Here is a 15,781-nt window from a genome sequence, read left to right as displayed (position 1 = left end):
CAAACAAAAAAAAAGTCACAGGAAGATTCTTAGTGGACATTAGATTTCAGCAGATATGGGGTCAAGAAAACATTCAGAGGGAAAGAAAGAAACTCTGAAGACTTATTTACTGTTTTAAATCAAGAAAAATAATTTCAAACTCTGAAAAGTTCTCAAGACATAAAAACAATTCATTGGAAACTCAGGACATGATTAAAACAGAGGTAGCTTTAATGCTGCTTCAGAATGAAGAATTTAAGATGAAGTTAAAAACATATGGAGATTGGTGTATGTTCATCAATTTAAAACAGTACAGTCTTTTTAAAACCCGTGTAAACACCATACAGCATCTTGACAGGATCTTCTGAACGTATTTGCTGGTACTCAGTCAGCATTTCTTCTGACGCTTCATTTCACCAGTTCTATTAACATTACCACGTCTTTCATTTGATTCTTCACTAAGTGAAATCAAAGTCATGAAAGGATTTAAACATCTCTCCTCTGAGTGAGGAAACCCTGACAAAATTAATTGAGTAGTTTTTGATTCATCTTACAACAAAATTATGACAATGATATAATTGATTCTGTGCTGTTCATGTTGCTTCCCAGTCTTCTGACTTTAGGCAATCACATTGGTGGCTGCTAGGTCATTCACAAGATGAATGTACGTATATTAAAAATAAACTCACTCCAAAGGCCTTTTGAGTTCATGGAAATGAGTTAATTTAAGCAATAATAACATGTAGAGAACAGGAAAAAACAAAGCAACAATCTAAAAAAATAAATAGCTGGAAACCAAGGAGAGAACAGCATGTTACATTTAAAAATAATAGAAACAGTCACACACAGTTTTTTCAAATGGTGCAAGAAATGAGGAAAAGAAATAGTTTATATAGAAAAATAATTCTTAAATCTTTGGTAACAGTGAATTCTTCAGATCTTTACAGTACTTGTAATCTAAAAAGTCTTGCATTATTCATATAAGTATATTTTATAATTTATTTCCTAGTGTACTTAACAAAACTCACATAAAGCAGAAATCAAAAGAAAGATATGAAGAAAATATCTTATCTGAAGAAACAGATATCTGAATTGGGTTTTAAAACATGTTTCTTAATGAGTGTATCTCATTATTCTGCTCACATAATACCAAATTTCCCAGATAAGAAGTTTGTTTTTCCTTGAGATGTTGTATTTTTTCCATCATTTGACTTTGAATGCATGTCCATAGTAATATATCTAATTTGAAAACCACCAGCAGTCACTGAAGCATCTGTCAAAAACTTCAAGGTCATCACATTGCCTGTGAGAAGAAAAAGTTAAAGGTTACTTTTTTGGGTGGCATGAAAATGTGATATTTCAGAGGTAATTTTAAAGTGCTCTTTCTTGCTTCCTTCTAGATCCTTAGAGCAATCCACATGGTTTGTCTGCTTCTGAGCTGTGACCCAGGATTATTGCAGTTCCATTAGCCCCATGGAAAACCAGGCAGATTTTCATCAGTTTTCTTTGTCTGCAGAGCCCAGATGTTGATAAAATTTTGCTGTATCCGTGCTTTCTGCAAAGCATTTCCTGTTCTTTGGGATGCTGCTCTGCTTCACTCTACCTGTGAAATGTCACACTGTGTGAGTGAGACACATCTGGTGCCTCATGAATCTCTAGGTGACACAGAAATGAGGTTTCTACATCAGTCTCCCCTGAGTATTACCTGCTCATCTCTAACAAGCCTGTGTAAACTGGGAGATCAGGATGGCACAATTCAACTTTTCTGTTCTCTTTCTGCTGATTACAGCTGTGGGCTGGAGTGCAGTAACATGAGTTTCTGCACAGGACTATCCGTGGATGGCTTGCACAGATAGTCCTCATGACTTCTGTGCTACTGCAACTTTGTGATGCTTAAGCAAAGAAAGGTAAAAGTGGCTTTGATTTCTGTGTGATCAGACCTTGACCTGCTGTTTAAACATACAGGCAGAATAATGTCTAAAACTGGCTTTGGAAGTGTCTTTGCAGTCCTTGTCCTTGAAATAGGAAACCATCGGTGCATGAAGACTGTGTGCATAGGAAGGTCTCAGTCACTGATTGCAGACCTGCTGCATAAAGACGCCTGCATGAAAACTCAACGTTCATTGGTGTACTACCTCTGTAAATCCAACAGGATGCACCCTGATTATTTTCTAACCAGGCTGTTTTTCTTTTGCATTTATTTAGAAGTAATTGCACTGACAAACAAGCATGACGGCAGTTTTGAATAGCAGTTTATTACTTGCCAGCCATGAAGCAGAGATTTTGTCTTTGGACCTCTTTACCATATATTATTAGAAAGAAGAGACAAAAGGTGATTTTGGCTGATTTTTTTTAATTTTTTACCATAAAGAGTGCAAATGTGTATTACCTGTGCTAATGATATCATCTGGCAACTCATCTCCACAAAACCTGGAAAAGAATACAAACGGTCACAACTAAACAACACAGCAAATATGCCATATTCCCTCTACATGGCGACCCACACAGAACAGTAGCTTTCAGGCTGTACCTTCCTTTGGAGCTGCAGCTCATGGGGCTAAATTTGCTATAGGTATTCAGTATATGCAATTCTTCACTACAGGTTAATGCAATTGCCTGAAGAATTTTTGTCCTGTCAGGTTTAGGTAAGGGAGAAATGCAGCCAACATTTCAATTTATGCAGCAAGTAAATGATGCAAAAGAAGAAAAAAGAGCATTTTAACAAGACATTAAGAAAAAGAACAATGGCTTGATGCTAAGAAAGGAGAAACATTGTCAAGAAAAAAAAATTAAAATTATCTGTAAAGTCAAAACAAATGGACTATATCCTTGCTTTGCTACACAGGATTTATAGAAAGGATGTGAAAAGTGGCAGGAATTTGGAAGTGGGTTTTATCAGTTTTTGTTCTGGACTTCATACCAAAATCTGACTGCTGAAAGACAAGCAAAAATATGACATGGAAGAAAAGCAAGTGAGAACTCTGCAAAGAGGGAAACTAAATGTATCAAGAGAGAAGATATATAGCACTTGTTCTGATCTGGTATAGTTAGAAAATATTTGACCTCAATTACATTTTTGCCAACAGTTTAACACCCCACCTCCCTCCTTTCAGTTAAGCAAAGACAAAGACTAATTGACGTTGTTAGGGGTTCTTCCTATAAAATAACAAGAGAATTAAGGTAAGAGGCTAAGAAGTCTTACACCTTTTTTTCATGTAATTTAACAAAGCAGAAGGCTGCAAAGTGCAATTCTCTGAAACCTTTTATAGGCTTGTGTCAATGACAGTAAAAATAATGACAGTAAAGATAGGTCAGGTACTTTTGCTTGAAGTATTACAGGCATAACAGAGGTGCTAATTGTAAGAGGTAGTAGTACAGTGTTCTTGTGAAGAAAAGTTCTGAGGGAAAAAACAAATCTCTCAATTATTTGAATATTGAAGCTTGATTTGCTTTACCTGCCCACAAAGCCGTTGATATCATCATAGCTATCATAGATTTCCAAGAAATCAGCCATACAAGCAGTGTCGTCTTCAACATCAAACTCAAGAAACTGTAGATGAATACGTTGTCCATACTTTACTCTAATATGCCAGTAGCAAATTTGCTCATTTTCATACTCATTTGGGTACCCTGGTGACTTAAAAACATGCTTGGAATCTGTGAAGACTCCACCACACTCTTTTCCTAAGAGGGAAAAAAAAAAAAAAAAGAAGAAAAATAAAACCATCAAAGTTTAAGTATTCATTGTGGGTACGGCTGTGGTTTAAATCTTTGGGCACTTTGAACCAGCAAAGCAGTAGAAAAACACAGAGGAACACCCAGTGTGATAGCACTTTTCATATATTTAAGCACTCAGCAGTCACAAGAAATGTTATTAATTTCTAGCTTCTGGGAGCAAATATTTTGGAAACAAGAGGGATGATCCAAAACTCACTGAATTCCCAGGAGAAGCTTTCATTGATTTCAGTAGACTTCGGGCTAGAGCCAAGTGTTTTATGTAAGAGGCATTAGGGGTTTATAGTTATGTCAAACTGTAAGCTTTTCAGCTGCACTTGCAAGTCACCTTGACATTCAGTTCCATCCTTTTTTTTCATCAAAAACCTCTTGAAAGTGTGTCTTCTACAAAAAAAATTATAAAGGCTAATGATCACGTACACTGCACCATGTTTGTGTTATTTCTGCACTCTTCACTCCCTTCAGGATGTCTTCTTTGGGAGGAAAAACACTCGGTTTGGTTTGATTCAGTGGTCATTTGACCTTTACCAGCTCCCTGACAATGGGACCAACCAATCTGGGGACCTCACCCTGCCTGACTTTAGGATTTGCCATTGTTCCCCAAGTTCAGACCCAGGGAAGAGAGAGGTACTTTCTAAGGTTGATTCAGGGCATATGACTTAGAAGATTTAAGCTGGAGAGTGTGATTAAGCCTTTCTGTCTAGGATTCCTGTACTTCTGAGCTCCAGATCACTGCTGGGTGAGATGTACATTTCAAACAGTTCCATAAGTTCCTCTTGACATCTTTAGCATCCTAGAGAAGAGCATAGGCTCTGTTCAATCAGAGATTTGTCTATGTACCCCCAGGCTACTTGTCTCTAACCTGCAGACAACTCTGAGAGGCTTTGTAGTTAGTCAGGCTTTGTGAATACATGTCCTTGTAGTGGGAGAGACTCCCTGGTCTGTGACTGTTGACAATACTGGTTTCCTTTTGTCCTCTAACTGAACAGTGCACTTGGAAAGCAGCTACCTCTCAGCCCAGTGGAGAAGGCTGACAAAGGAGAAAACCAGGCTGACAGTTTACATGCATTAATAATGAATGCAGTCGTTTCTCTTGCAGTTCTCCTTGTATGCTGAACATCTGGGAGTGTCCCCCACCCCACGCAGCTATTTGATTTACAACTGCCCAGCTCACATAAACAAGATCAAGCCCTGTGAGCACAAACAGAATGTGCACAGCTGTACAGACGTCATGGACAACTCCAAGTTTTGGCTCTGCCAGGCAGGGTAGTACACTTGGAGTAGACAGAGAGCCAAGGAGTGAACAGTTAAGCTTCACTTTTCTTCTCGGTGCCTACTTTTTCTGTCCTATACGAAACAACATCAATCTAAACTGAAACAGTGGCTATGTCAATATTTCGGTCATCTGTAGTGTAGTGAAGGGAGGGGAATGGAGAGATGTCCCGTATCTAGTGAAGCCTTGTCAGTCATGTTCAAACTATGTCTTCAGATCTGCTTTGGAGATCAGCTTTTCTCCATCTTGTTACACATGTGCACATACACACACACACAGAGCACTGCTGGGAGCTGGATCTGTCAGGTGTTTCAGTCGCAGACACAGCATTTATATTCAAAAGTTGTTCTACCTCAGGCTCAAGAAAGGAGGAATAAGGATTAACAGTAAATTTAGTCTGTTTACAGGCAAAGCATCTGGAAAATGGTTCCAATGTTAAACACCTCCCTATTAGTTATTCGAATAAAAAACCAAAACAAGACATTTGCACATCTCATTGGAAACACTACTTACCTTTTCTGCCAACAGCAGCATATCATTACATTTTTAGTTTCTGAAAGGTCTTTGATTAGGCCCTGTCATATATGGAACAAAGTGGTGCAGAGACACTGAGCTCTGTGCAAGCCAGGTCAACTATAGGTAGTGACAGAGAGGGCCTGGTGCAAGGCTCCAAATAAATTTGTCCCAACATGCCCCCTGTCTGGGACAGCAGGTTTATGGCATTGAAGCTAATTAATTCAGAGCCTGGGTGCCTTTCTGCAGCCAGGTAGCATGGCGTGTAGCCATAACTCGAGACCTGATGAGCAATGGGTTGTTTTTAAACGCACCATTTGGGTTGTAGCAGTAGGCATCCCATCTCTCGCTTCTGTTGAGGCGAATCCCGTAATCAACAATACCAGTTTTTCCAAAGCCACAGTTGGCTCCAGCTTTTACTATGGGATAACCAACTCTGCCCTTTGCCATCCAGCCAGCAGCGCACACATGGAAACCTGCAATGGGGAGAAAATGAGACATGGGTGTGGTACACTGATCGTAGATAAGAAACACTGCCTTTTATTCAGCTAAGTTAAGTCTTATTCAAGCTCATAAATTACTTCTGTGTAACTGGCCTAAAAGAAATTGAACTACAGGAAAGAAAATTACTTTAAGAAGGTAATTTTAAACACAGAATATAAAATTTCATTGTGTTCTCCACAATATGATTTTCGGGTCTTCATTTGAAAACAAAAATCAAATGCAGATGGACTATATAGTTTCCTGGGTACTGAGTTTTAAGTTCTGTATCAGAATTTGTAATCAAATTACATGTTGGATGGGTAATACAAGTGTGTTTGTTGTTTCTCTTTTCAAGTCATACAAATTTAATCATATCACAAGAGTTTGGAGCAGTAAGTTCTGAGAATGAATAAAATACTACTTACAAGAGACACCTAAGAAAACAAAGAATTTACTTAAAATCCTCCCAAGTTAACCTGAAATGCCTCATGCATTTCTTGCTAAACAAAAGGATCCTGTTAATGCATTTTGTGTCTGAGAACTTTAAAACAATAGCCAAAGAATGAAATGTTATTCACTGTCTGGTAGAGACCAATTCAATGTTTTCACCAAGATGAGCTGGAACATATTCGTGGCGTCCTAGGACTATGAGCTACTCAAAAGAGACAAAAGCACCCTTTCCACATGCGTGCTAGTGCTGAGAGCCAGCTTCTGACTCAACAACATACCCTGCAAATTTTTAGAGTGGATTATATTTTCCATTGTTTTCACAGTGCTCTGAATGAATTGATCGTTTCATATTAGGAATCAAATAGAAATAGATCAGGGTATGCTTCACTTTTCATTACAAGCACACCACTCACCCTCTCTCAGAGCAAATATGGCTGGAAGAAACATTGTGAAAACATCTTGATTGATGATACGAAAAGTAGCAATGCACATTTGCTACAAAAGCTCCCTGAGGATAGACGCCTTTCTCAGTAGCCCCAGCAGCACTCAGGTGCTGTAGCTGTGGAGGTGCCACGGCTTCCCAGCTCAGCTAGATAGGTCTCTACTGGGTGCTGCTGGTTCTGGGGCCGTGCTGCACCCTGAGCTTGGGGGGGATGTGTAGCATCACATGCAGATGTTATCCCTGACAGCTCTGTGGGTGGCACAATCGTGCTGTGTTACTGAAGGGGGAAACTATATGCAACGTGGACCAAAATCCAGGGAGTTCACAAGTCTCTCAGTCCCAAAGTTTGTAACATTCATGAAATTACAAGACTGCCAGCATTATGAATGAGCACAATGTGGAAAGCAAACAGCTATGGTTTTTTTTCAAACCTATTTTTCTTGCCGCCTCCAGCTGCTGATACGTGGCTAGATGTCCACCCTCGTATTCACAGACTGCTTTTGCTTCTGCATAGGTAAGCTGGTACTTCCCAGAGCGTGACTCCCTGTGATACACTCCAGCAGCTCGTTCTGTGTGACCAAAGCGAGACATGATATTTAGATTAACAAGACCTTAGAGCAGTCTTCCAGTACCTAAAGCGGCCAACACGAAAGCTGGAGAAGGACTTTTAAAAAGAGCAGGTTGTGATACGACAAGAGGGAATGGCTTTAAACTGAGAGGGGAGACTTAGGTTAGATATTAGAAAGAAGTTCTTCACTGTGAGGGTGGTGAGGCACTGGCAGAGGCTGCCCAGAGAAGCCGTGGCTGCCCCATCCCTGGCAGTGTTCAAGGCCAGGTTGGAAAGGGCTTTGAGCAACCTGGTTTAGTGGAAGAGGACTTGGAACTAGGTGATCTTTAAGGTCCCTTCCAACCCACACCATTTCCTGATTCTATGATTCTATGATTTCAGTGTTGTATCTCAGCTGATCCATCTTCCAGTGTGCTCTCACCGCCTCTGGCAGTTCCCCCAAGACCTGTGCTTTGGGCGACTGTCCAGGTGAGAAGAGAAACAAAATGTTCAGCTAGTAGCTGTGCCACTTGGAAAATGTCAGGAAAATATGTCCCTCCCAGCCCAATGGCATGTTTTTGCAACCCAAAGGTATGGTTTTGTTTGGGAGAAGTTTGAACAACAGAGCTAGTCAGAGGTTGGCGAGTTTTTGAACAGCAAAAAAGTCAACAAAAGCAGTGAAGGACTCCCCTAGGAGTATGCAGAAAGCAGTAGTTATGGGAACGATCGGCTGGTGTCAGCATCACTAGGTCTGTGTATCATATCTGGCTCAGGGGGAGCTCCTTCTGGATTGCTATCGCAGCATACTTTTGGATGTAACTTTTAGCGTCTTTATAAGATGAATCAGAGCTTTGTTTTGAATCTCTAGAGATGTTAAATCAGAGCTACTTGGATAGAGGAGATGCAGAAATTAAAGGGAATAAAAATGTGAAGTAAAAATATCTGAGCTTGTGTCACAAAGGGCAGTAACAGAAGAAATGCTGGCTGACATTTTTGCTGAGCAGAAAATTAATATACTTTTTTCTTTTTTTTTTTTTTTTTTTCTTCTTCTTTTGCAAGTACAATATAAAGCAGCTTTCCACGGAAAGCTAGAAACTGTCAGTACAACTACAAGTTCTATAATCTTTTTGTGTTGTGCTTGTCTGATGCCATTTGTACAGAAATCTGTCTTGGAGCCAATCTGCATATCTAATCTGAATGTCGGTTTTGTTTATATCTTTCTTATATTTAGTATAATCTGAGAAATGTCTGTCTGTAGCTACCACTAGCCAATGTGGCTGAAAAAAGACTCAAAACAGGAAGCATTTGTTACAGTAGTTATTTGTACCATGGTGGGAAAAAAGAAAGTCTTTTCTAGGGACATGCATAGTCAGTAGTTTTGGCTATGTTAGGGTATTTTTTACAAGAACATGGTCACCACTGAATTGTGGTTAGGAATGGTGAGATCCTTTATTAGATACAGAATAATGTTTGCCAGTGCAGTTTTTGGACCCGCAGTCACTGGCCTGGTGCCCAGGGAAGTAAATGATATCGCTGACCATTGTCTCAGAAGACTGTGAGAAGAAAAGAGCCGCTTTCTCTAACATCACTGGGAATGTTACTGGCATGGGCATGAGATAACATGTATTAATTCCATGGAAAAATCTTTTCAAAGAAGCCAGTTCCATTGCAAATAAAAGTCACAGATTCATAAAATCACAGAATGTTTTGGGCTGGAACGGACTTTAAAGATCACCTAGTTCGAAGCCTCCTGCCACAGGCAGGGACACCTTCCACCAGACCAGGTTGCCCAAAGCCCCATCCAACCTGACCTTGAGCACTGCCAGGGATGGGGCAGCCACAGTTTCTCTGGGCAACCTGTGCCAGGGCCTCACCACCCTCACAGGGAAGACTTTTTTCCTAATATCTAATCTAAGTTTACCTTCTTTCAGTTTAAAGTCATGCTATTTAAAAAAAAAAAAAAACAAACTATTTTAATTAAAAATTTATTTAGAGGAAGTACTATTTTTCATTCACTCAGTAGTCTATCATGTCTAACTTAATAAATCCACACAATGTTTCTTTACACGATGATTGTATTGGGTTCAGTACGCGTGAATCAGAAATCTCAGTACTGCAAGAAATAGCACAGCTTTTAGCCTCACTGCACACACAGGAGACAGCCTGGCATTGACATTATTGATTGCTGCAGCACACAGTAGTCCTTGGAATTAGCTGAGCTGCCCCACTATACTGTGTCAAAAAGGAAGGGGCAGCTGAATTCCAAGATTTGTCACCTTTGCAAGGGTGACCAGTCACAGCCAAACCAAGAGCTGTCCTCCAGCTTATTGTCAGTGATGTTCACTGATAAAAGCCCCCATCACTCATGCCTTTGCAAAACTCATACTGTTCCTTTTCTGGAACTGCTGCTGGAGGTACCTCCAGGGATTTGGGGGAAATCGCCCCTCCTTGGACTTGTTGCTCTTGGAGCTGACATTAAAAACTTACTATCTTCAGTTGTCCAACTGACTTTTCACCTGGCAATGTTATTTTCAAATCTTATCCCTCAAAAGGTATTTATCCCCACTTACTGACAGTAATATGTCGCTACAGACAGGTATCATGCTTTTTGGAATATTGCTGGAAAGATCTGCTCTTCACGGTTTCTGCAAGGGCTGCTCTAACAACAGCAGCACCACTGAGTCTTCACATAACACCTTGGTGGGTCGTGTTGTCCTGCTGAGAGCAATCACCAATCTGTATCCTTGTTACTCCTTTGTAACATGACAAAAGCAGCCTTTGGGAAGATGGACCACACACATGTACTCTACCAAGCTTGGCGATTTGGTGCTGGCTCGGTGTGTCACAGTTTAATGATATGGTATTCCCTGACAGTATACTCTGATTAAGTGATTAGATCTTTCACCGGCTTTTTTTCCCCTTCCTTTTTCATTACATTAGGGGATATGCAGAAAAATAAACTGCACCAGCAAAAACAGACCTAGGTCAAAGTATTGTACGTATTAATTGTTAATATACATGTACATATCTATCTATCTGTATATATATATACACATCTGTACACATATTCACAGTCAAATTTGAACACACACACACACACACACACACACACACACACACAAATGACTGATGGTCTTTATGAAGACAATACCATGGCTACGGGTTAAAACCGCCATGAAATTTTGTTTTTACTTGAAAGCCCAACACATGCCTATACCTGTAACTGTGTCCTGTTCATATACCATGGGGGCAGCACCACAGAGCAGGACATGCCCCAGCCTCAGGTGGGCATCTGCTCTGATGGAGGATTCTGCTTGAAGGCTGCTGTCTTTACCTGACCTGCCTGAAATCTCCTCTTCCCGGACAACAGTGAGAACTTTCAGCAAAGTTCTTTTCCCCTTTGCCTGAAACCCCCGTTCTATCAGGGCTTTCTCCACTCACTTTTCTTCTTTGGTTCTTACTCAAAAGGTCACAGGCTCCATGGCTGATAGGACATGTTTCTTCCAACTCAGATTTCTTAAGATCTCTCCTTGAAGCCCAGAGACAATGGGCTCCTGCCAGGCCAGTGACCCTCTACTCACCCACAGCAGGAGGTTGTAAAATGTAGCCAATCTTTCCTGCACAAACACAACAAGCATAAAATTTGGCCTAATGAAGTACCCTGAATATGAATGACACAAACACTAAATGATAAATAAAAATAAATATTTTACGTCTAAGCAGAGGAGGTCTGTGTAGAGTTACTGGCATGGGCCCCTGCTGATGTGCACAGTCATACTTAGAGTACTCTGCCAAATGGGGTAGGTATGGCCCCTAAACCACTCTGACACATGATGTGCCAACAGGGAGGAAATTCAGAACACAGAGTGCAGTGGCTCTCCTGGGAAGCCTACTTTGTGGTTCTGAGAACTAGCACTCAGAGAAGCGTATGAGCATATTTGGGCAAGACTTCTCCAGTCCTCTCATCAGTTCACAATAAACCCTTGGTTATAACGTGCTTGTCTCAAAAAGCGAGCAACTATAAAATTCCATTCACATAAGAACAACATTAACAAGAAGGTGATCCAGTCAGCTGCAGCAGGCCTGCATGCTTACCGAGAAAACAAAAGATGCTTTGTAACGAGAGAAGGAAAAAGACATGAGCATTTCTAGACTGCCAGTAGTTCAAGATTTTTTATTTGTGCAGATGATTTGTTGAGGAAGAAAGGAAAAATGGAAAACTCCCTTCATTTTCAGTTTGGTCTTTGATAGTGCTTTATCAGAAGAAGAGGAGATAAGCAAAGCTCAGATGTCACTGCACATTCCTAGGTTTTATTCAAGGGAATGGGGGTTCTTGCTTTAATGCCTGTGCATCACAAGTACGAGACTGGAGTTACTTGTTTTACAGTTCAAGTTACACTGGCTTTTTTAAAATACAAAAATGCATATATTGGATGTCTGGGATTTTGCCCAATTTTTCTTCACTTATATACAACGTCACTGAATGCCACTGGTAATTCAATTAACTGCATTTTGAAGTTTGTTTCAATGATTTTATTGCTGTAGTTACAGCAGATGGTGCATTTCTAAAGGAGCTTCAACAGAGTCTTGGAGAAAAGAGTGGTTATTTCAAAGTCGAACACTGTGGTTCCAGATTTTGCATGTGTTTGTTTATTTAGAGAATATCGCTAATTTTACTCCATGGTTTATTTTTATTTACTCACATGGTAAATGCTAAAGGCCTAGCAAACCAAAATTTTATTATGTATTCCAGTTAACACTCTGTTTCTTCATTTTAAAGAATGAGATTTTTTTTTCCTTCAAATTGACTCCAGTTCGTGAAACTGCTTAAATGATCACTGTTATCACAAATTCTTCTGTATGTTGTAGCAGTCCCTAAGCACCACATACAGGGTGGCTGGCACTGTGCTGGAATACTCTTTAGAAGACCACTGTCTGGCTGAGATAAAAACTGTGCCAGAGTGTGGGAGAATGGTTAAACCACCAATAGGACTTGTGCATGGCCACATGCTGTTCTCTTGTGCAGACAGCCTTTACAGGGTACAGGTAAACAAGGTGACTGACTCAGGAAGCTGCTTTGCTCTTCACTCTGACCACAGCCCTTTGATATGGGAATATCCATCACAGCTTGTATAAAATTCATCTTCTCTGCCCTTACCATCAGGGCCTAACACAGCCTCAGTCCTACCTATCTGCTGTGTCTCCTTCCTATTAAGACCAGCCAAGAATACAAGTTTTGCTTGTTTCTCACACAAACCTCTTTTCCGTCACTCTTTCTTTGAATGGCAGCCACTTGAGGTGATGCATGAAGCTGTCCTCCCTTGGAGCTCTCCCCAGCCTGAGCACCTTTAGCAACTACATGAAACAGCAGGCATGTTCCAAGTTCAGAAGGAAAGAGAAGTCACTAAAACTGTGCAGTCAAATGGAAAAAAATACAGATCACATTTCCTAATCATTTAGTTTACATGGTCCTCAGAGAAGGGACCAGAGTCATGTGGTTGCTGCACCAGCTAATAAAGCATGGCCCTGATCCCCCATGAAACATCTGAGCATAACAGAAATGGGTACCGGCTACAGGAATTCCTCAAGTCCCTTAAAGAAACACACAACATTCTAGAGAGGATGAAGGAGTTCTTCAGTATTTGTCTATAAAACAGAGCGCTCAGTGTGTGCTTGTGTTTTGGCATTCTTTATGTGGCTATATTCTGAATGTGTTTTTCTGTTGTATTGGATAATTATAAAGATGTATAAAAAACCTCTAAGAGCTATTTAAACCCACCTCAGGTAAAAGAAACTATTCCCCCAACATTTTCTGTAGCCCTTTTGAAATCTTCTTTCCACTGTTTAATGATGTGAACAAACCAACGGCCAAAGCATATACATTGCTGTACTTTTCTAGAAGCCTAGGAAATATTATCACTATTATTTCCAGACCATTTAGTTTCATATGTAGGACCCCAGGCATTTGAAGTATGTTCATGCAGAAAGTAATTAATTCCTTTGCCAAATGTTTCTTTTCATACTCGTTTTCCTTCATTAAAAACAACTGTTATTTAACACTGTTTTCACTTTACCTCATGCTGTAGGAAAATGCATTCAAATGAAATATTCCATACGTACTTTTTCCTGCACTTCAGAGAAATAATATAAATAGTAAGCTCAAAAGGACAAAACTCACAGTCACTACTCAGATAAAACAGTCACTATTTTCAGTGCAGGATTTTGCTAATATTAATGTGTGGCTCAATTTTGTATTGCTAGGTGCTCATCTCTATACTGTTAGACAAACAGTGACTTTTGCAGCAAAACACTCACGATTAAATTATTTCTTACCTAACCAAATGGAGTTATGCAGCACTCCGTCCTTGAATCCCCATGCTTGAGCCTTGTCCCACAGCAGAGCAGAAAAGAAAATTAGTGCAATCATCTCTTCTGAACTATTAGGCTGTAAATATTTCCTGTTAAAACACTCAGGGTAAACTCTGCTAGCAGCTGGCTAGATCCTATTGGAACATCTGGTAGCCAGATCTTAAATAGTGCTTTCAGCTGTGAGGTCAGCAAGCCTGCTCCAATTGTGCTTGCTGTAGTATTATTACACAATTAAATGCGATGTCTGCAGTCGTCCATGTGACTCACTTTTGGCTTTCTTGATTCCCAGTGTGTCCAAGAAACTGTTTTAGCCCTCACTACAGCAGCACACATGAACACTTTTCAAGCCAAAGTCTGTTCATTCTTTAGCACTCACTGTCTTCAAATTCCATAAAACAATAAAACTAATAACCAGTTTATCTGCTTATAGTGTTTCAAGTCACACCATTTACAGGACTGAAGGGAATCACACGTACTGCCTCTCGTGCTCATTTAAACATTCTGTTCTTTCATGTACAACTTGGATTTAATTTCACAGTGACCTAATCAATGAAAAAATGTAAGGAGAGTATTTTGTATTGGCTATTTGAATTCAGTTTCCCTACACAGAATCTGTAATTGGATCTGTAATCAGCATAAAACTGCAAGTGTCAAACACAGATGCTCTTTGTTCTGCAAGTGGGAAATAAAGCTAAAATCTTTCCTTTGAAACCACAGTTTAAAATCTGATTCATAGCGTGACAGCTGTCTTCTTGTCTTCCCTTCTGGCTGAAAGTGAATAGTGCAGCTGCTCCTTGCGGATGAGTGGGAGAGTAGAAAGGGGGAAAGATGAGAGGATGGAAAATGCTCCACACTTCTGAGCAGCCATTGGAAGACTCTGCTCTCCAGTTCTGATAACATTGGTAACTTCTGAGTCAGGAGCTATAGAAAAAGATGTGTTCATGAGCATGAACACAACTGTATGAAAGTAGATGAAAGGAAAGGGTGGAGGACTCTGTGCCTACTCAAGAATATTTTACATTGATGACTTGTACCAATGAGGAAGATATTTTTCATCACTCAGGTCTTAATGTAAGAACATGAATGCCTGGCTACAGTGTGTACACAGACACATGCACGTATTCCTCCCACCTACCACTCAGGCAGATGCTGAAGGGATGTTGAGAAACAGAGCTGAGAGTGAGCCCTTTCCCTGCACCAGAGTAGCAAGGCACTTTCCACCAAAACACCAATGTTTTGACCTGTCCCTCTTCAGTGCTCACGGAGGAGAGCAAACCTATTCTTCCAATAAAGTTCACCTGTGTGTGCATTCCTATTGTGCACACCCATGCCTTACCCATTTGAGTTTGAACCTTCAGTGTGTAGTGGTAGATGTACAACATACACATGTCTTCTTGGTCTTGACAAAGCTTGTGCACTCTGATGTCAAGGCCTGACACTGAGACTTTCTGCTCAGGTATCCCAGGAAGCCAACGACAGCCTGCTGCCTTCCTTTGCCCATTCTGGGACATTCAGGGCACCCTGGACAATTGCCTTCTTTTCTGCTGTGCAAGTGAGCTACCACAGAGCAGGATGCTGGGACCAGGAATACTGCCTGCCAGTTTGTCTACCAGTCTCCACCACATTGATTGCCCCCACCATACTGCTTGTCCCACAACACTTTACAGCTTCTCTGTCAGCAAAACAAGAAAGCACTGCAGAGAGGTATCTCATTGCACAGAGGCAGGAGCCCTACTCTGATTATTCTTTCTAGATTTGAGGATTGGTGCTTTATTCCTACTTGTTTTCTGCTTTAATGCCCAATAGATAAAAGTCCAAGTTAATTCAGCTTCATTCTCTGAAAGCATATTGGTCAAAGTCTGTTGCTTTCTAAACATTGACATCCAAGACATGTATCTGAGGTCATCTGGGATGAGTTGTGAAGATGGCAGTATAAATTTTTGGGGTGGTAGTGAATGGAGGAAACAGTGCTGAGTGTGTTGCTCTGGAA

General features: G+C 40.4%; 1 protein-coding gene across 1 annotated transcript; it reads right to left on the bottom strand.

The window, feature by feature from the left end:
* Positions 1–1,118: 1,118 nt before the first annotated feature.
* TNFAIP6 (TNF alpha induced protein 6) lies at positions 1,119–13,864 on the bottom strand (the record flags this gene model as incomplete). The annotated part of the gene is made up of 6 exons (XM_080621790.1): positions 13,756–13,864; positions 7,307–7,444; positions 5,815–5,976; positions 3,435–3,663; positions 2,369–2,409; positions 1,119–1,282 (listed from the first exon to the last, which is right to left on the bottom strand). The coding sequence occupies exons 1-6, from the start codon at positions 13,847–13,849 to the stop codon at positions 1,119–1,121; spliced, it is 828 nt and encodes a 275-aa protein (XP_080477916.1). The 5' UTR covers positions 13,850–13,864.
* Between the last annotated feature and the right edge of the window lie 1,917 nt (positions 13,865–15,781).

The sequence above is a fragment of the Psittacula echo genome, assembly GCF_963264785.1.
Source record: "Psittacula echo genome assembly, chromosome: 6".
Lineage (NCBI taxonomy): Eukaryota > Metazoa > Chordata > Aves > Psittaciformes > Psittacidae > Psittacula > Psittacula echo.
The sequence above is the reverse complement of the archived record's forward strand: the minus strand, read 5'-3'. Positions and strand labels throughout refer to the sequence as shown.